Here is a 20,672-nt window from a genome sequence, read left to right as displayed (position 1 = left end):
AGGTGACTATAGAAAAGAAAGGCTGGAATTCACACCAGGATATAAAGGATCAAACCCAATTGCAACGTCAATGCCTTATGAATACTGGTAGTAAATGAATGGGTACCAGTTGTAACGGCCAACCCCTTACTCAGACCGGCCACTACACTACCAAGACTATAACTTGGAATACCTGAGGTTTCTTGCTGTAATATCAAGCCATACTCCTTACAAGACGTCTTATTTTCCCGACACGATGAAATAACCAGAGACAGTAAACGGATATGTCAAATTAAACACAGATATACAGTGGTGTGAAAAACTATTTGCCCCCTTCCTGATTTCTTATTCTTTTGCATGTTTGTCACACAAAATGTTTCTGATCATCAAACACATTTAACCATTAGTCAAATATAACACAAGTAAACACAAAATTCAGTTTGTAAATGGTGGTTTTTATTATTTAGGGAGAAAAAAAAATCCAAACCTACATGGCCCTGTGTGAAAAAGTAATTGCCCCCTGAACCTAATAACTGGTTGGGCCACCCTTAGCAGCAATAACTGCAATTAAGCATTTGCGATAACTTGCAATGAGTCTTTTACAGCGCTCTGGAGGAATTTTGGCCCACTCATCTTTGCAAAATTGTTGTAATTCAGCTTTATTTGAGGGTTTTCTAGCATGAACCGCCTTTTTAAGGTCATGCCATAGCATCTCAATTGGATTCAGGTCAGGACTTTGACTAGGCCACTCCAAAGTCTTCATTTTGTTTTTCTTCAGCCATTCAGAGGTGGATTTGCTGGTGTGTTTTGGGTCATTGTCCTGTTGCAGCACCCAAGATCGCTTCAGCTTGAGTTGACGAACAGATGGCCGGACATTCTCCTTCAGGATTTTTTGGTAGACAGTAGAATTCATGGTTCCATCTATCACAGCAAGCCTTCCAGGTCCTGAAGCAGCAAAACAACCCCAGACCATCACACTACCACCACCATATTTTACTGTTGGTATGATGTTCTTTTTCTGAAATGCTGTGTTCCTTTTACGCCAGATGTAACGGGACATTTGCCTTCCAAAAAGTTCAACTTTTGTCTCATCAGTCCACAAGGTATTTTCCCAAAAGTCTTGGCAATCATTGAGATGTTTCTTAGCAAAATTGAGACGAGCCCTAATGTTCTTTTTGCTTAACAGTGGTTTGCGTCTTGGACATCTGCCATGTAGGCCGTTTTTGCCCAGTCTCTTTCTTATGGTGGAGTCGTGAACACTGACCTTAATTGAGGCAAGTGAGGCCTGCAGTTCTTTAGACGTTGTCCTGGGGTCTTTTGTGACCTCTCGGATGAGTCGTCTCTGCGCTCTTGGGGTAATTTTGGTCGGCCGGCCACTCCTGGGAAGGTTCACCACTGTTCCATGTTTTTGCCATTTGTGGATAATGGCTCTCACTGTGGTTCGCTGGAGTCCAAAAGCTTTAGAAATGGCTTTATAACCTTTACCAGACTGATAGATCTCAATTACTTCTGTTCTCATTTGTTCCTGAATTTCTTTGGATCTTGGCATGATGTCTAGCTTTTGAGGTGCTTTTGGTCTACTTCTCTGTGTCAGGCAGCTCCTATTTAAGTGATTTCTTGATTGAAACAGGTGTGTCAGTAATCAGGCCTGGGGGTGGCTACGGAAATTGAACTCAGGTGTGATACACCACAGTTAGGTTATTTTTTAACAAGGGGGCAATTACTTTTTCACACAGGGCCATGTAGGTTTGGATTTTTTTTCTCCCTAAATAATAAAAACCATCATTTAAAAACTGCATTTTGTGTTTACTTGTGTTATATTTGACTAATGGTTAAATGTGTTTGATGATTAGAAACATTTTGTGTGACAAACATGCAAAAGAATAAGAAATCAGGAAGGGGGCAAATAGTTTTTCACATCACTGTATTGTAAAATGAAAGACAGAAAAACATTCAATAATAAATAAATATGTATAAGTGTGAGCAAATTACCACTTATCCCCAAAACATCAGTGACTAATTAACTAATTAATATATATATATATATTAACACAAATATTTACAATAAACCTTCCCTTGACCCCAAACAATTAACAAAAGCACACAACACAAATTCAAACATAGATCTGAAAAATATGGCAGTTGAAAATGCATTGAAACAATGTGTCCCAAAATAAAGTCCGGCGGTATAGAAACTGGTTGTGGTGTTATGGTGCTTCCTCCCGACAACAAAACGACCTCACCGTAAACGTCCTGGCAATGGCTGGAATGACTTCAACCCCGGGGTTTCTCGGCTCTGGCTGTCGTGACAAATGATCGGTAGATGAAAAAGCAGGCAGTGGAATAAAGCAATGAATAGCAGTAATGAGTTTGTAGATGGTTGGATAAATTGTCTTCTTTTCTTTTCTTTTCTTTTCTTTTCCTCTCTTTCTCTATCCGCCTCTCTCTTGTCACCTCTCGCTCCTCTTTTTTAAATGTAAAATGTAACTGGTGTGTAGACAGGTGATTTCCGTCCTGGGGCTGCGGTCTCTCTCCATCATCTGTCCCCTCTACACTTATGTGGACAACATTCAATGACGTACTCATAACGGACAGTAAATGGGACGATGAAAACAACACGCACTCAGCACACACATAGAATATACTATTACTATGTCGCACCGCTACACAGTGTGTACAGGCCCTCAACACACAAACATTCTCTGCTACAGTTACTGTACATCAACATGCTTTCAAATCTCTAAGGAAGACCCATAACAAGCGCACACAGCAAGGGGTAACAACAGTTCTTTTTCACCACTTCAACCACTGCAGGAAATGGTCCAGGAGACATCGAAAACCAAGAAAAACATTTAAACAGAAACACATTAATCAGAGCCAGAATATCAAAACCAGAGACTGACAAATAAGCAAATGCAAGCAAAGGTATGTGAGTGAATCCCATTGCTGACAAGAAGAAAGTGTATGAATGCTGACCCTTATAGCTGTGACTTGATGGTGTCACGCATCGTAACACATCCACTTGAGCCTGCATAGCATTGGCATAGCAACCAGTCAACAACACGGTGTAGTAGGAAAGATCTAAATAATTTTCAACATTGTGAAAAAAAAAAAATCAGGTACAACAATAAAGTTGACCATGAGGTTCCTTGACCTTCAAAATCCCTAAAAAGAAGTCTTGATGATTTTTTTACCCTCCAAGTAAAAATTATAAAAACAAAATCCTAATCATGTTTCCTCCCACAGTCCAAAGACATGCAGGTTAGGTGCATTGGCGATCCTAAATTGCCCCTTGTGTGTGCTTGGTGTGTGTGCGTGCCCTGTGGTGGGCTGGCGCCCTGCCCGGGATTTGTTTCCTGCCTTGCGCCCTGTGTTGGCTGGGATTGGCTCCAGCATACCCCCGTGACCCTGTAGTTAGGATATAGCGGGTTGGATAATGGATGGATGGATGATTCCTAATCATGAAAGATCTGCTTGCTCAGCATTTTCACATCTTGGCCCTGGCATTCACTTGAATGAACACATTTTCTCTTGGTTTTGGGTCACAGACACAATCTTCTCCCAGACCTCATTTATGAGGGATGTTCAAAACGTTTCCTCACTTTTATATTTTTGTTGGAAACGGTGAAGGCAGTGTAATAAAAAGCACAAACACGTATATAGGTTTGGGGTTTTTCAGGCCCCATATACTGTAAAGCAAAGAATGCATGTCAGTGTTTTCTACAAAGTACAAAAGACAGTCAAATTAAATCAGGTTGGACATTATATAACAAGGAACAGGAAGTGATGAAATGATGATGGGGAAAGTCGTGATGGATGATGGGAGAGTAATGTCATCATTGGGGGACCGGAGGATTAGAAAGAACCCCAGAAGTGGGTGGTACCAGAATACTTCTAGGTTTGTTTATGGTGGTGGTGGTTCAGTCTTTCTGAAGAAACAAGAAAAGAGAGGTTAGTACCCTGCCGTTGTCCCCCGGCGCCGTTTGTCGTGGCGCCCATCGGGTCCTTAAGCCGCTCTCCTTGCGCTCATGCGTGACAGCAGGAGGAGTAGTAATTAGGCATTAAAAAGTTTGACACTGGGAAAATTGCATCGCAAACGAAGGTAACTATGTAGAAAAGTGATCTAATTTGTTTTTGAAATTCTTAATAAATAAATTTTTAAAAAGTGAGGAAACTTTTTGAACGTCCCTTGTATTTAGTCTGCTTTGGGACAGACCTTTTTTCACGTCAGGGCCAAACGCTCCCTTGATACATCTGTTAAACAGTTATGGCTATATAACAAGACCTTCATTAATGCTTTGTTTAATCTTAATCAGAGTTCAAAAGTATCAGTGTTACTAAGTGTAATTAATCACTGCCCGTATATTTCAAAAAGTCAACAGAGGGCACCCCAGTATGACTACCATCCTACAAACACCTGTGTCATGTGTTATGTGTACATAGAGTGAAAAGGAGTTGTGGCGTGCCACATGTGTTTGGTTCTGTCTGTGAAAAATGGGTTAGGTTAGGTTAGGTTTCTTTATTTAGTCATGTTTACACAGGAAAACATGAAATTTTATATGACAATTTGGCAAAAAAACGTTATTGCGTTTGATCATGCCAAAAGACATAGTTGTCAACTTTGCGGGTGTATCAACAGGTCTTTCAGCAATGGCGTCCATCATATTCAAACCCCTAATCGATGACATAACTTAGGTCAAAAAATGGTGCTTACATTAATTTAATTTATATAAAACTGTGTTTTTTTTCCAGTGAACTCTCTAGCACATAATATTACACTGGACACCTTCCCATTTATCTTAGCAAATTAGTTTAAATGCCTAGAAGTAAATATCACAAGTATATATAAAGCTGTGTTTCAAAAAAATTTTGCTGTCTATGTGGAAAAAATTAAGCAAGATGTGAATAGATCCATCTCACATTAGCAGGTAGAATCAACGCTGTTTGGATGACTATCCTTTCCAAGCTTCTTTTTCTATTTCAGACCATCCCCATATATATTAATAAATCCTTTTTTTAAGAAATTAGATTCAGTCATAATTTTACTCATCCAAAGGGCGACTCTGCTACAACCTAAAGCAGAAGGGGGCATGGCACTACCTAATAAACAGCCCATAAAGACCTGGACATCGACACAAATTGATGAATATACACCAGCCTGGTATGCAATAGAATTAAAATCTTGCAGCACTTCTTTATATTCCCTGCTCTCTGCCCCAGTAAATACAAATGTAAGAGCCTATTTTAGAAAGTTAAAGTTTTGAGTTAAACTCATATTAATGTTTGCTTAATTTGAATAGAATATAAATCTCCTCCATAGTCATAGACAATGGTATAGTCTTCCCCCCTATAATTTAGTAAGGGACAGAACCTTCTTACTATAACTGAGAAACAGTGTGATAATAGTTTTCAGTTGTGTTTAGAACAGGTCCCAGTAAACAGGGACTTAAAAGATCCATTTTTAATTAAGAAATGGGATAGGCATACAGTTTTCTGACCGTTTTGAAATGGTTCAGAAATTTTAAGCAAATAGTAATGATTTGAGATGTAACAAGATTTAAGCTTTGAATAGAACTTTTCTTAATAAGAATTTTTCTTTTTTTGCTATTTTAATTTTCTGTTTTACTTTGAATTTTAACTACATTTTTAAAAAGGAAGATATTTTGTCTGTGGAATCATTTCTACGCATCAGGCTTTTGTTGAATCCCATTTTTTTTAAGTTAGAGCTGCTGAACTTTGGTAACATTGGAAAAACACAACTATAACAAACTACTCTCAATACACTAATTATACAATTGTCCTGCATTCACTCAGAATATGGAACCGATAGTAGAAAGCATTTGAAGACAGAGAAGCTCTCATTTGTTGCACCTCTATGAGACAACCACTCTTTTCCACACTCTCAAACATAAACAGTATTTGATGTTTGAAAAATATCTGAGATTAAAATGCTCAGAGACTTGTACATCGATAATGTTTTTACATTCTACAAGCAATTGAGCTTCAAATTTAACTTTTGATCAACACACTTTTCCACTACTTTCAAATTAGAAACCTTGATAAAATGAATCGGCCCGTTTTTTCTCACCTCCCACCTATTTCTATTCCAGAAGAAGTATTGATCAGTCTTGAAGACTCAGATAGCATTTCCACAATTTATAAAATACATTTTAAAGTCCATTCCTTTCAAAGATCTCAGGGCACATTGGGGAAAGGATCTTTCACTTAACATTTCAGAAAAGGAATGGAAGGCAGCCATGCCCAGAATACACTGTAGCTCCATATGCACAAACCACTCAATTTTATCTGTTTCTATCAAGCACATTTACTTTGATTAAAACTATCCAAGATGTTTGCAGGGAAGGATTCAACCTGTGAACGTTGTAATCGAGCTTCAACCTCATTGGGCCACATGTTTTGGACGTGCACCAAATTAACAACATTCTGGACAAAAATCCTGGAATGCCTATCAGATGTGTTTGGTGTGCTTCTAGAAGGGCTTAAAGTGGAGAAGGACAAACAAATCGTAATTGCCTTTACCACGGTACTGGCATGTAGACTAATCTTGCTCATCTGGAAGAATACCAACCCACCAACTTTAAGTCAGTAGGTAACTGATGTCAAATACTATTTGAAATTGGAAAAAAATTCTCGCTCAGAGGATCTGTTCAAAACTTTTTAAAATTATGGCAGGATCTAATCAATAACATTTTAGAATAATCTTCTATATTAGGGAAAAGAATACTCTTCCTTCCTTGCTGTTTCAAAGATTTGCTTTGTCGTCTGGCTCCCCTCTCTTTCTTTCTTTTGGGAGGGGGTTGAATTTTGGTTTTGTTAATTTTCATTTGATTGTATGGATTGTTATTTGCTTTTAATTAAAATAAATAAAAAAAAAGAAAGAGGTTGCTTACAGATAGGAACTGTTTGGCGTGTGTGACAGCAAACAAATCATTCAGGTGTCTGGATGTTTGTTGATTACTTACAAACCCTGCGCTAATGTAAAAGTGGTGTTGATACAAACAGTGTTACCCTTTGTGTTTCATCACCGGAGTGAACACAGAATGGCCACTCCAGTCTTCCAAGATGACAATTGTCACGTGCATGGGACTGAAACTGTGTGTCGAAGAACACAAAGACCATTCTGAAGAGTTCTTGCATCTCAACTTGCCCACAAAATGCCCAAATTTAAATCCCATAGAAAATTTGTGTGACTGTTTCGAGCAATGAATGAAACGATGATGGATGCATCAGATTAATCTCTCCCAACTGCAGGATTTGATACTGGAACAGTGGATGAAAATCAATGTTGTCTACATCCACATACTGGTGGTGTCCATGCCAGACAGAGTAGCAGATGTTCTTTGGTCTCGTAGAGGAGTTGCATGCTATTAGGTAAGATTTAGCCAGGGGTGACTCATTTTTTTTGTTTCATGGGCTTATAAAATAAGGGCAGCCTACAGCTGATCCATTAGTCAGTTACTGATATGTAAAAAGACATTTAAGATAAGAAAACATTCCTTTATTGTCATTGCATAACAAATAAAATGAGACTTTGGTACACTACTTGAAACGATGCTCAAAGCTACAATTAAAAAAAAACACACACACTTCTAATATCTCATACATTACACAATTGTCAGCATATGCAAGTTAAGAGTGAATAAATAAATAAATAAATAAATAAATAAATAATGATAATGATGAACATGCCATTTCACAATTTTGTCTATAAGATGTGTGATTTCAGTAAAGAATTTAGTGTATTAATCTGTTCATCAGTCTCGTGATCCACGCTCTAATGGACCTGTCTCTCTTCCCTGAGGGGAGAAGTTCAAATAGTTTGTGTGCTGGATGATACAAGTCCTTTATGATGCTGGATGTCTTCCACAGACATCGAGAGGTATAGATGTCTTCCAAGGTACGTAGAGTTGTTTTGGTAATTTTCTGTACTGTTTTAATGATTTTCTGCAGAACCTTTTTGTCAGCTGCTGAGCTGTTGCCATACCACATTAGCATCTCATAAGTCAGGACACTCTCAATGGAAAAAAGACAGAAAGCAACCAGAAGCTTTTGTGACAGAGATTTCTCAGGAATTAAAGTCACTGTTTTGCTTTTTTTAACCAGTGAGTTTGTGTTTACTGTCTATGTGAGATCTCCTAAGATATAGGTACCCAAGAACATAAAACTAGGGACTCTCTCCACTCTGGCACTGTTTATAAACAGTGGCCGAAGGTCATCCTGCTTCTTCCTGAAATCAACAATTAGTTCTTTAGTTTGTTTGGTATTAAGTATCAAATTATTCTCTGTGCACCAATAGGTCAGACATCGTAACCCTTTACCATATTCAGACTCGGCTCCATCAGTGATCAGCCCTAGTATTGTTGCATCATCTGCAAATTTCATGATGGCATTGGTGTTGTGGGCTGGTATGCAGCCATATGTACAGAGAGAGTAAAGGAAAGGGCTCAATGCAGAGCCTTATGCTAAGTAACATTGCCTATGGAAATAAATGACTGATAGATGGACTATAGCAAGCATATAAAGCTCTTACATTCTAAAGTGTTGCGTAACATCCCTACCTTCCTTTATAGATTTGTTTAACTTTCTTTAAGCTTATGACCTTTCAAACCTCTCAGCCTGGAATCTTACATCGTGAAGTCACTGAAAATGAGAAATCATTGAGTTGATGAGGGGCTTGGGGGAGGTGAGAAAGAGAGCAAGCTACAGTATTTTTGATCTATCCTTATCATCCTCAAAATTGTAAGTGCCAACACAACAATAGGCTTCATAGCCATAACTCCTTTTGGAAATTAAGGTTAAAACTATCATATATAATAATGTACAACCTTAATTAAAGATTATTAAATGACCACAAATGATCAGAAGCAATCCCTCTATGACCAAATAGTAAACTTTGTGAGCTAGAATGTCAAAGGTCTCAATCATAAACTAAAGAGGAAGAAAGTATTCTCTCACCTAACAGGTCTAAATGCCAAGATAGAATTTTTACAGGAGACTCACTTAATCAACAAGGCTCAGTTTCGATTGCAAAGAGACAGGACTGGCCAAATATTCCACTCCAGCTATACAAAGAAAACTAGAGGTGTGGGAATTCTTAATTCACAGAACAATTTCATTTGTAGTATCAGATCTTGAAGGCCTATATGTGATGGTTATGGGTAATTAATTTAATTGTAAAGTGAGACTTCATCAAAAAAGTATTTGCGTACATTCCTAACTTAAACACTCACAAAATTATAATGACCGGAGACTTTATTTGTGTTTTAAATCCAGGCCTGGATAGGTCTTCAGCTACAGGGGTGATAACATCTAACCCTGCAAAAATAATCACACAGTTTTTAATTGATCATAACTTATCAGACCCATAGAGATTGCCAAATCTATAATTAAGAGTATATTCCTTCTTCTCCCAAGTACATCATTGTTGCTCAAGAATTGATTTTTTCTTTATAGATAATTTCTTGTCCACGATCAAATCTTGCAAATACGCCGCTATCTTGTTATCTCCGACCATGCCCCTCTGATCATGGAGCTCACATCACTATGCCCCACATACTCATCTTGCAGCTGGCAAGATTTGCTTTGTTGCCTGGCCTTCCTCTCTTCCTCATAGGTAGGGGTTGATTTGAATTTAGTTTTGTTAAGTTTGACTTGATTGTATGAAATATTATATGCTTTTAATAAATTCAATAAAAAAGAAAAAGGAAATGAGAAATCATATGGCAGAATAGTCTCTTTTATAACTAACAGGAATGGCTAACATTTTTAAAATACTCTAAGACAAATGTTGTATGTATTCTATTGACATTAATGACACAGTAAATGTACAGAGGTACTGTAATACAGCGTATGGGTCTCCTCACTGTTCATAAATCACAAATATGAAATCTCTGGAATGTGTGGCATATTTTATGCAGATTTCTTAAAAAGTTTCAAGATGCTGCTTCTGATCTCCTTGTTTCTGAAACTGTATATCAGGGGGTTGAACATTGGCGGCACGATATTTGCTACAATTATCAAGGTGTTGTATGCTTCAGTGGACAGCTTCACTCCTACTCCAGTTAACATATGGGAGATTAAAAGGGGAGTATTGAACAGTCCCACCACCAGAAGATGAGTGGTTACCGTATTCAGAGTCTTCCTCTTTCCATCAACAGATGAGATCTTCAGAGCAGCGTAAGCAATCCTTGCATAGGAAAGTAAAACAAATGCAATTGGAAAAACACCAAACACAAAAGAAGCGACTGACAAAATGACAAAGTATTTAGGATTTTCATTGCAGGCTATTTTGCCTAGTGACGAATAGTCACAAAAACAATAATTTAGAATATTAGTTTTACAAAAAGAAAGCTCGGTGATTAAAACTAAATGAGTTACAATAAAAGCAGTTGGAACAATATGTAATAATGTACTAGCGGCCCAGACAGTTCTTTTTGTGATGAGTGTAGAATATCGCAGTGGATGAACAACTGCCACATAACGGTCACACGCCATGAAAGCCAAAAGAAAAGATTCTGCTCCCCCTAAATATAACACCAAAAGCAGCTGAAGCAAGCAAGGTCCGTAAGGAATAGCCACCCAGTCTAAAAGGACAGCGATTAGTTTGGGAGTAATATTTGTGCTACCAACCAAGTCGATTACAGCTAAAGTAGCAATGCCAACATACATAGGCTTCTGCAAATGAGGATTCATTACTATGACTAGAATTACCATGAAATTCCCAAACAGCGTCACCAAGTAGACCATCGTGAGGATAGCAATTGCGTAGCTTTTCTTCTGGGAATCGATCGTACAAAGCAGAACAAACTCTGATGCAGACATCGAGGTCTGATTCATGCCCAGACTGTCACTTCTCCTAAAAGAAAAAAGAGAGATAAGGTTCAGACTCTTGAGTTTGGAGAGGTTACCAGCAGACAGCTTATCATTGGCCTTAAATGTTCTTATGCTGTAGAGTGGTCAATGTTACTTGAAAATGTCATTAGATTTATTCATGGCTGTTCTGTTGTAAATGGGTGTAGCACTCTTGTAGACCCATGTCCAGCTAGAAAAATAATACAGAAGACACTTCAAATAGGCATAATAATTGTACAAAGCAAAAAGGCAGTACAATCTAAACAAAAAAACACTGCTACATCCCTTCATCTTCCTGAGCCTCTGGTGGTGTGTCTTTCCACTTGCTCACCTACCATGAACCCACCTAGCACTCTTTTTCTGTATCTTTACCTCTCTTGCCCACTTACTTACACAACCCTGGCCTCTTCCTACCACCAATGCGTTTTTAATCAAAATTGTCCTCTCAGACTCAAGCAGCGTTTTGTGCTAAGGTTGTATGAACAAGATCCTTAGATCATTTCTTACCAAGCCCTTAAAACAGTTCCACACTAAAGGAGTATCTCTTTGTTGCTATGACATATACATGGCAAAAAGTGTGAAACAAGAGAACAGGCCAGGACCTTCCTTACAGATGGAGAGCCTGACTTCAAATACCATGGGCAAGCATCGGTTAAGTTCTTCTTCTTCTTCTTTCGGCTGCTCCTGTTAGGGGTTACCACAGCAGATCATCTTCTTCCATATTGTCCTGTCTTCTTCATCTTGCTCTGTTACACCCATCACCCTCATGTCCTTTCTCACCACATCCACAAACCTTCTCTTAGGCCTTCCTCTTCTCCTCTCCCCTGGCAGCTCTATCGTTAACATCCTTTTCCAAATATACCCAGCATCTCTCCTCTGCACATGTTCAAACCAACGCAATCTCGCCTCTCTTACTTTGTCTCTCAACCATCCAACTTGTGCTGACCTTCAAATGCACTCATTTCTCATCCTGTCCATCCTCGTCACACCCAATGCAGATCTTAACATCTTTAACTCTGCCACCTCCAGATCTGTCTCCTGCTTTCTGGTCAGTGCCACTGTCTCCAGCCCATATAACATAGCTGGTCTCACTACCATCCTGTAGACCTTCTGTAGACATTGGCTATAAATTTATGGTACTTGTAAAAGTTAGCTTTTTTCAGTTTTATTCTCTCAGTCACGATCACGCTCTAACACTCCCCACCTCTCCTGATCCAACTCAGAAAAATTAATGTCAGTTTATAGTTTTAATTGGTAATATGGCAGTTTTAATCTTAGTTTCAAGATTCCCCATGAGTTATTGCATTTTAGCCTATTGTTGCATTGATATTTATAATTATAAGAATTACAAGAATAGATTAGATATAACCTGCTCTCCTTCTCTCCCCCCTTTATCCCCCCACCCCCCCATTTTGCCTCCCCACATGAGGCTAGATCCCACTTTGCGATGTTCCAGTCCTCTGACATACGAAGAGACAAAGCACGTCCAAAACAAAACAAACCCCACCCTGCAGCGGCGTTACAGAATTAAAACAGAGATATCTTTTGCAGTTAAATTCTTAATACTATCTGCCGAAAATGTTCTCATTAACAATATTTAAGCTTGAAATAATCTTCAGCGCTTTTAAGTTAAGATATTAAGATTAAAAAAAAAAAAAAAAAAACAACCCTGGGAATGATTTTAAAAACTAGTCTAGGATAAACCTGGTAATTCCTACTGTAATAGTATAATGGTAATAGTATAAATAGTAGAAAAAGCAATAAACCAAGGGTATGATGTTAAACAGTCTACTTTAAGGTATAGTAGAATAAAAAAAAAAAGAAGAAAAAAAACGAATCCTACTTTAATTACTTCCACATTTTCACACTCACGTCTATAACTCTATAACTCTGATTAAAACATAAACATATAAAGTCCAGATAAAGAAAAGGAAAAAAAAAAAGGGATGTATAATTATAATACCAGTCTCTTTAAACATGGATCCAGAGAGCAGATCATAGGTCCTTCCCGTGCCTTGATAGAATACGGCTCCTTATTAACTTTCAAAAAAGTGTCGGAAACAGCTTCTTTAGTTCCTTTTCAGCTTCTTCTTTGCTTAGGAAAATATAATGTTGATCTTGAACTTCCACTTTCAGTTTGGCGGGATACAAGAGGCTGTATTTGATATCGGCTTTCCGTAGCAACTTTTTAATGTCGATGTAGGATCTGCGTTTTGCAGCTGTTGATGGTGAGAAGTCGGGAAAAATACGAATAAGATTATTTTCGAATATAATCTCTTGCTTGCATCTGAGAAGTGCCATCATATCAAGCTTACATCGTAGTCGCTCGAAGCGGACAATAAAAGACCTAGGTTTAAAGGCGCTTGGTATGTTTGTGCGATAAGCCGTGGCTATCTCAATGTCGAGTTTAAAGTCATCTCCAATTATTTTAGACAGTAATTCTACTGCAAATTTCACTGGGCTTGAGCTTGAGCTTTCTCGTTTCTCAGGTATACCCTCAATTCTTATATTATTTCTTCTGCACCCATCCTCCAGGGCTGCAAGTCTGTCTCCAAGTTTTTTGCATTCCGAGTTCGCAGCTGTGGCTTTTTCATCGCCGTTAGACGCCAGTTGTTCCACTGTTTCCACTCGAGCCGTGAGTCCCTCCTTAACGTCTTCCAGCTGATCTGAAACGTCATTAATATGGTCATCAAGCATTTTCAGTTTGGAATTAGTTTCTTCGATGTGTTCCACTAATTTCTCCAACATGCCTTTAAAGTTCACGTCAAAACGTTTAAATAGACGCGTTTCCTTATCTTTGTTATCCTTCTTGAGCTCAATGGTCACCTTCTTAAGATCATTCATGTTATCTTTCTTAAGCTCATTCATGGCCGTAACCATGGCGGTGGCCAGTGTAGCGATCATCTCTTTCAGTTCGGACAGTTCGCTTCGGCTTTCGTGCTCCGCGAGTGGAAATGCAGCTCCTGTTACAGCAGGCGCTGCAGGCTCGCGATGAGTAGATGAGAGCACATCCTGCAGGGCCCTTTCTAGTCTCGAGTGATCCTCAGAAATCGGCGATCCATCGCGACCTGTATCACTTGCACCTTCGCTCCCATTTTCACTCTCGACTGGAGACAATACAATGGAGCGGGGTCCCAGGAAATCTGCGCATTCATCTGCCTGTTCCAGGTCAGTCTCCATGAGACCATACCTTGCACTTGCACTCAGGCCGGAAGTCTGTCCAGACTTTGATACAGCTTTAAGTTTCTTTTCCGGTTCTTTCTGACTTTTCTTCTTGTTACTCATGTTTGTATATTGTAGTGGAAGTTCCTTGGTCAGGTTAAATACAGGATACCTCTAAATAATATGAAATACGTGGGAAAATAAAGCCGCTGCTAGCGAAGCTCTGCTTCAGACATCCATCTCCTATAAACGGACGAAACCAAGACCAACTCAGGAAAATTAATCAGAAAACATCATCACACTAATGCAATATTATTTGAAAACGATCAGCGTCAGATCGGGTGTGAATTTACGCTGCCGCTGTTACTTTGAGTCAGATCAGGAAAGGCCGGTTGTGTTAGAGCGTGATCGTGATTGAGAGAATAAAACTGAAAAAAGCTAACTTTTACAAGTACCATAAATTTATAGCCAATGTCTCATATATTTGTCTGTTTCTTTTTTTTCTCCGTGCTGCGTCGACATTGTGCACCAGAAGGTGTGAGCTTATTCAGTGCAGCAAGAACACTCAATAAAACTGAATAAAAAACAAATAAAGTGACGGTGAAATATGAAGAAGGCAGATTCAGCAGCGTTTGTGTGTCAGCTTTTATCCCTCCAGATCAGAGAATGTCCAGTTCCATTGCCTCAAAACACCACTCACATCTGCAGTTATTCCCAATTTAAAAAAAAAAACTAACAGCGTCAGATCCCTAGGGCGGGTAGTATGTATGGTGATCGTGACTGAGAGAATAAAAGTGAAAAAAAAGGTAACTTTTACAAGTACAGTACTATAAATGTACACGGTCTGTTACAGACGCAAACCAAATGTATGTGTGTACTGTATAATATTAACAATAAGAGCAGCTCACTAAAACAGCAAATACAGCAGACAGCCAGGATCGAACTGGGGACTCTTGATCACAAGTCGGCAAATCTTACCGCTACGCCACAGAAGCTGTTGTATCATCCTTGAAACTTTTGTGAAAGTGTTTATTTGATCTTTGGACTTCAGGCTTCACACATTCTATAGTATATGCCTACATTTTGTAACATTTATTACTAAAATATGAAAAAGTTTCTGTTTTCACAATGTGTTTACACAGATTACTGTAGAAACGGAACACACACGAAATGCATGCGTTCCAAATAACGATGTATTATTTCCACTCTAAAACTCCAGCAGTTCACTCACTCCCAGATAATCAAACAAGGCACGAGCTGGGAGCATTTTGTGAACTTTCTGCGATGGTGGGGGGATGGAATAGCCGGCTGCTTGCTGCTTGTCTTAATCAGCACATTTACAGGACAAAAGATGCTGACAGAGAGGTGCGAACAGGTTTAAGGTGGGCCAGATTTACAAGTTTTTTCGTAGGCTCTGGTAATTCTAGTGTTAAAGAATAAGTTCCGTATTTTTCAAATCAGTTATTTCTTCACAAACATGGTATGTATGCATTTGCCACGCAATACTGAGTTCTAAAGTTAAATGTTCTCCCTAATTTTTTAAAAACACACAACCAGTCCTGACATTTTACATTGAACCCTATCTAACCTATCCTTTAAATACATAATACATAAGTACTAAATAATGAATAAACGTAACAGTATTACCAGAAATCATATAAAACATGAACATTACCTTAAAAATAACAAAAACAACAGCAAAAAATGAAAATACACCTAAGTAAGGGAAAAAAAGCTTTGGCTGTAACATAACACTAGTGCCTTTTAAGGGCCAGGGACCTTCATGTATATAACCTGCTTATGTTCAGAAACATGTGTAAGCCATTTCGTGAGCAAAAGTCTGGGTTTATAAAAACAAACTTGGCCATAAGTCCCAAAGCAAACTTTTTTGATGTCATTTTAAGTGGCACAACAATAAAGTGAACTGAAAATCTTGTTTCATTACGTATTTAATTGGTGTTACAGAACAGAGATTTCTGCATGACGGTCTCTGTAATGTTAGCTCTAATTCAACACACAACGGCAAATGGTCGGCTCGAGGCCGTCTAAATCGGCCAGTCATCGTAACAAAAAAGAACACAGCTACCATTAACAATATTTAAATGACTGAAAAAAGTTTTTTTTTTTTAAGTTTGGTTGTTAATTTATTTTAATAGTGGCAAAATAAGCTCTTTCTTTTAATATTTTAAGAAGTTAGAAAATGTAAGAATAGCATAACATTTGAGTGCAACTTAGTGAAATGATTTGAAAGTTGGAGCGTTTCTCTTATTTATTTGCTTCATTAAAGCGACAGATGTCACATTTTTGTTTTGTAAATATTTTGGCACAGGAATAGGTACGATGTGTGATTCAGATTTGCTCAGACTGCCATGCCACTGTTTGTAGGCGTAAGCTACAGCCACATGCACTACTGTTTCAGTTGCTTTTACCGAGTACTGACGATCTGTTTGCCGACAGGAGTGTCTTTTGGGTGAATAAAAAAAAAAACATATTGCATACAACATATTCAAGTTAGAATAGACTCATATAACCCACTTTTCCAGGGCAGCTGGAGCCTGTCGTAGCAAGTAACAGCTCCGGGCAGGATAAACCCATGGATAGGGCGCCAGCCCATCATAAGATGAACACATACACACACATACACTTCAGGGGATGATTTAGCATTGCAAATTCATCTAAACTTCATGTCTTTGGACCATGGAAGGAAACCAGAACAAACCCAGGCAGACCCACACGATCTCATGTGGAAACCCTAAACAGAAAGCAGCTGGGACACAATCCATAGACTACTTACTACGAGGCAGCATAGCTATCACTGCATCACTGTGCACCTAATACATTGATTAACATACCGTATTTGCATTAACTGTGGCCTTAAAAATTCAGAAAAACTACCTTTTATTTCAGACTTATTTTAGTAACATTATGCATCAGTTTTAGGAAGAGAAAGCTCCCAGGTCACTCCGTAAACTCCGACAAATGTCAGTAATTCCTCAAGTTCGCATTCAGCATGGTGAAAAAGTAAAGATATCACTCAAAGTTATATAGCGGTTAAATCATTAATATTCAAAAAGAGTGTTTTTCAGACATAAATGGTTACTGATGAGAGGTGATGAAGAGTGTGTGCATGAGTGCATAGTTTTAACTTGATTCGAGATTTATAAAGGAACTTGGCACAGGACATGGAGTACATAGGATTTTATAAATCTGATTTTTTTGTGTGTATACAGTTCTTGTCTTTCTAGCCTAAGCAAGATTTTAGTATGGAATCCAAGCAAGGATTTTTATATGAGGCACAGGTCTTTTTCTTTGGCCAGAGAGTTGGGCAACCCTGTCAAAGCAGATATCCAAAATATCTTTTTTAGTTGCCTGTCCATGATTCCACTTTTTTTTTTCTGTGTAAGATCCTGTCTTGCTATCTAATTTGCTTGAGGTGAGCAATGTTTTCAGTGAATCGATTTGTGAGCACAAACAAATTGCTTTAGTGTGGCTCAACGTGAGTGCTAAAGCGCGTCCGAGTCCTGTTGACGTCGTTATTGTCTTTCATTTCCTGATGTTTGAAGTGCTTGTGCAAGAGCCACCTGAGTAACTGAGTCTCGATTCATTTGATTTGTGAACGAGTCACTCACTACCCGAGAATCAGTCTAATGCTTCTTGTTCATTTGATTCGCGAATGAATCTTTACCTGAGAATCAGTCTTAACAATTCTTATTCATTTAATTAGTGAATGTATACAACCGGACAGGAGGTGACAAAGGTGCCTCAAAAATAACGACAAAGTCTGAGAAGCAGGCATTATGGGAATGCACTTGAGAGAAGGAATGCTGGTCGAGAGAGGTTCAGACCCAAGTGAAAGGCGGTGAAGATACATGTAAGACAAGAGATAATTTGAGATTTATTTTTAAAATGATTCTATTACCTTTCTTGGACAGGTAGCATGGCTAGTATCATATATTGTAAATCATAATGAAAGCACTGTTTCACATCAGTTTAATCTGAAAGGTGCTTACTGCAGTATAGCTATGGAGTGAGAGAGAGAAGCACAAAAGAATCCAAATTCAGAGATGACCATTGGGTTTGAACGCACAGATCCAGTTAAAAGGAGCTTAGCTGGTGATCTTAATAATAATAACAATTCTTTATTTATTTGTCACATACATAGTTATAAAGGACAACATGCAGTGAAATGCATCTTTTTTGCATACCCCTTGGGGTCAGAGCGCAGGGTCAGCCATTGTACTGCGCCCCTGGATCAATTAAAGGTTAAGGTACTTGCTCAAGGGCCCAGCAGAGTAGCATCTCTTTTGGCAGTGATGGGGATTCGAACCGGCAACCTTCGGGATGCCAGCGCAGATCCTTAGCCTCGGAGCCTTTTAATTAATGATACAGTCCACAGAAGCAAAAATATATATACTGTATATATAGTATACAAAGGCTTTTAACTGTGGTAAGCATAAAATACAATTAATGAAACAATTATCCAGTTTAAGATATTTTTAATTGTGGTTTGAGGTGAACCTGAACCTGACTCCAAATATTTTCACATAAATATGTGACCAATATATACTGTATAATACAAATGAAATAAAACAATGTAATAAACATTATGTCACATGGCTAACTGACACATCAACATAATGGATCCTATGACCTCTTTTAGTCTTCCAGGCTAATAAAACCAAATAAGTCATATCTGTTACCTTCAAGAATGTCTTCAATGATGTGCAGAATCCCTCTGTAGCTTCATTCTTTAGTAATACCTCACCTTAGAGTTGATATAATGATAATGGTATTATATGTTTCATGCAATATTTAATTGGATATATAAAATGTGCTCTTAATTTTTTACTTTCTTGTCCAGATAAAACTACAGAATAATTTATAAGCAAACGTTTTAAAATAATTTAGAATGGAAGCTTGTCTAAATTTATAGGGTAGACAAAAGGCCAACTTTAAGGCAGGATATTTGTCATCTCAGTTTGTGTGTGTTTTCTGTGTCGTCCGTTTTTATTTATGTCTTGTTCCCCTGTGAGGCTCCCACTACACTTTCTAATGGGACGTGGATAATGAGAACATGCACCCGTTGGCTTTATTAGTCTTTGGTGCACTGGAGTCTGTTGCAATTATTATTTCTTGATTAGTCTGTCAGTAGGGAGAAGTCTTTGCTAAGAAGGCAATTTATTTTAATGTTTTTAAACAGTCGAAAATATTAAGCATATTAAAGCATTACAGCAATTTGTATAGACATTCACTCAAAAATAATGTTTGGGGTATGCTGCTGTTACCCAGCTTACTTAAATTGGCTTTACTCAAAATGAGCCAGTATACTCCTCCAATACATTATATATTTTTATATAATTATTATCTTACCCCATGTGGTTTGTTTTTTTCATGGAGAACGGAGAAAAATCACATTTCTGGGAGCCTTTGGTGACGTTTGTGACGTATAACCCACAGGTTCTACAGGTACAATGTGCAAAAGCATACAATTTTTTGTTAAAATATTGTTAAAGAAATTACTCTGGAAAAAAGGAAAGTAGTCCATGAACAAAAAGCCTGGGATCCCAGTTCTGAATTAAACACCCGCCTCTCCCCGTCATTCATTGGTCAATAGTCCTGTCTGTTCTTTTGGAAATTGAATAAATCCAGTTGCAAAGTTTTCCCTGAGTATGCTCATCCATAGTCTGACAGTCTTATGTGTGATGAAGATGTAGTACTTTTTTTTTTGTCTTTGGAAGACATCTTGAAAATCAGAACTCTAATGTACAGAAAAATCCTGGAATAATACTTCAGTAAATTTGCCTTACATATTGTTTTGGACAGTTAAAATACCATTTAATGCCACATATTTCTTCTTTTTGCCTTGCCCATCATACCATTTTGTAACTCTGACAACTGATAAATGGTGTACACAAATGCTCAAATGGGCACTAGTACCAAGACAGAAGTGATATCTCGGGGATTAATAAAGTATATCATCATCATCATATAGTGAGTGAGATAAGAACTGACAGAGGATGTCACTCGCTAGCACTTTATCAAGAATTTCTAGCTATAAGCATTGGATAATAAAGAAATCATCAACTTATGTGCTCAATGTACACATCCTGGTGTGGACTTGTTTCAAAATTAACTGATGATCTCTCCTTCAAATTTCTTTCTCTGTCTCTCTCACTTAGACTGTAAATACGAGTTAACTTGTAGTGGGTGATCTATAGACAGATATCATCTTCAAGTTACAGTATCTTGTAAACCAACTTCAGGGCTATAACACAAAATATAAGCATATTTGTGGGTAACACATGTAAATTGAGGATAGCGGCCACTGAAACAAGAATCAAAAAGCAGCCAAGTGTCACCGAACAGAATATTTTACTTTCAATTAGTGTTTTTTCTCATTGCCACATTTTGGATAATGTAAATTTTTGATAAAATAATTTACATATGTAGAACCACCACCATCTGAATATCTTTCAATGATTAGCATCTCACCAGTACAAAATTCACATGTCCACTGCAGTATTCAATTGAAATGAATTGTGGAAGATCTAACTTGTTAGACACACACAAGGAATTTTCTGTTCCATTAAGAAACTCAAATCAATTTTTTTAGAGAAAGTACAGTTTAACGGAATTATTAAAATGCATTTAATTAGTAT

The 20,672-nt window shown here is 37.9% G+C and overlaps 1 protein-coding gene across 1 annotated transcript; it reads right to left on the bottom strand.

The window, feature by feature from the left end:
• Positions 1-9,677: 9,677 nt before the first annotated feature.
• LOC127527369 (olfactory receptor 1-like) lies at positions 9,678-18,853 on the bottom strand. The gene is made up of 2 exons (XM_051925941.1): positions 18,714-18,853; positions 9,678-10,855 (listed from the first exon to the last, which is right to left on the bottom strand). Exon 2 carries the CDS (start codon positions 10,834-10,836, stop codon positions 9,910-9,912), a length of 927 nt encoding a protein of 308 aa, XP_051781901.1. The 5' UTR covers positions 10,837-10,855; positions 18,714-18,853; the 3' UTR covers positions 9,678-9,909.
• Positions 18,854-20,672: the final 1,819 nt, after the last annotated feature.

Source organism: Erpetoichthys calabaricus, chromosome 4 (genome assembly GCF_900747795.2).
Source record: "Erpetoichthys calabaricus chromosome 4, fErpCal1.3, whole genome shotgun sequence".
Taxonomy (NCBI): Eukaryota; Metazoa; Chordata; class Cladistia; order Polypteriformes; family Polypteridae; genus Erpetoichthys; species Erpetoichthys calabaricus.
Note: the sequence above shows the minus strand (reverse complement) of the source record. Positions and strands in the feature narration are given on the sequence as shown.

What these genes read in the sequence shown, in the direction of transcription:
- LOC127527369 (XM_051925941.1), bottom strand. Translation starts at nt 10,836, where the DNA reads ATGAATCAGACCTCGATGTCTGCATCAGAGTTTGTTCTGCTTTGTACG.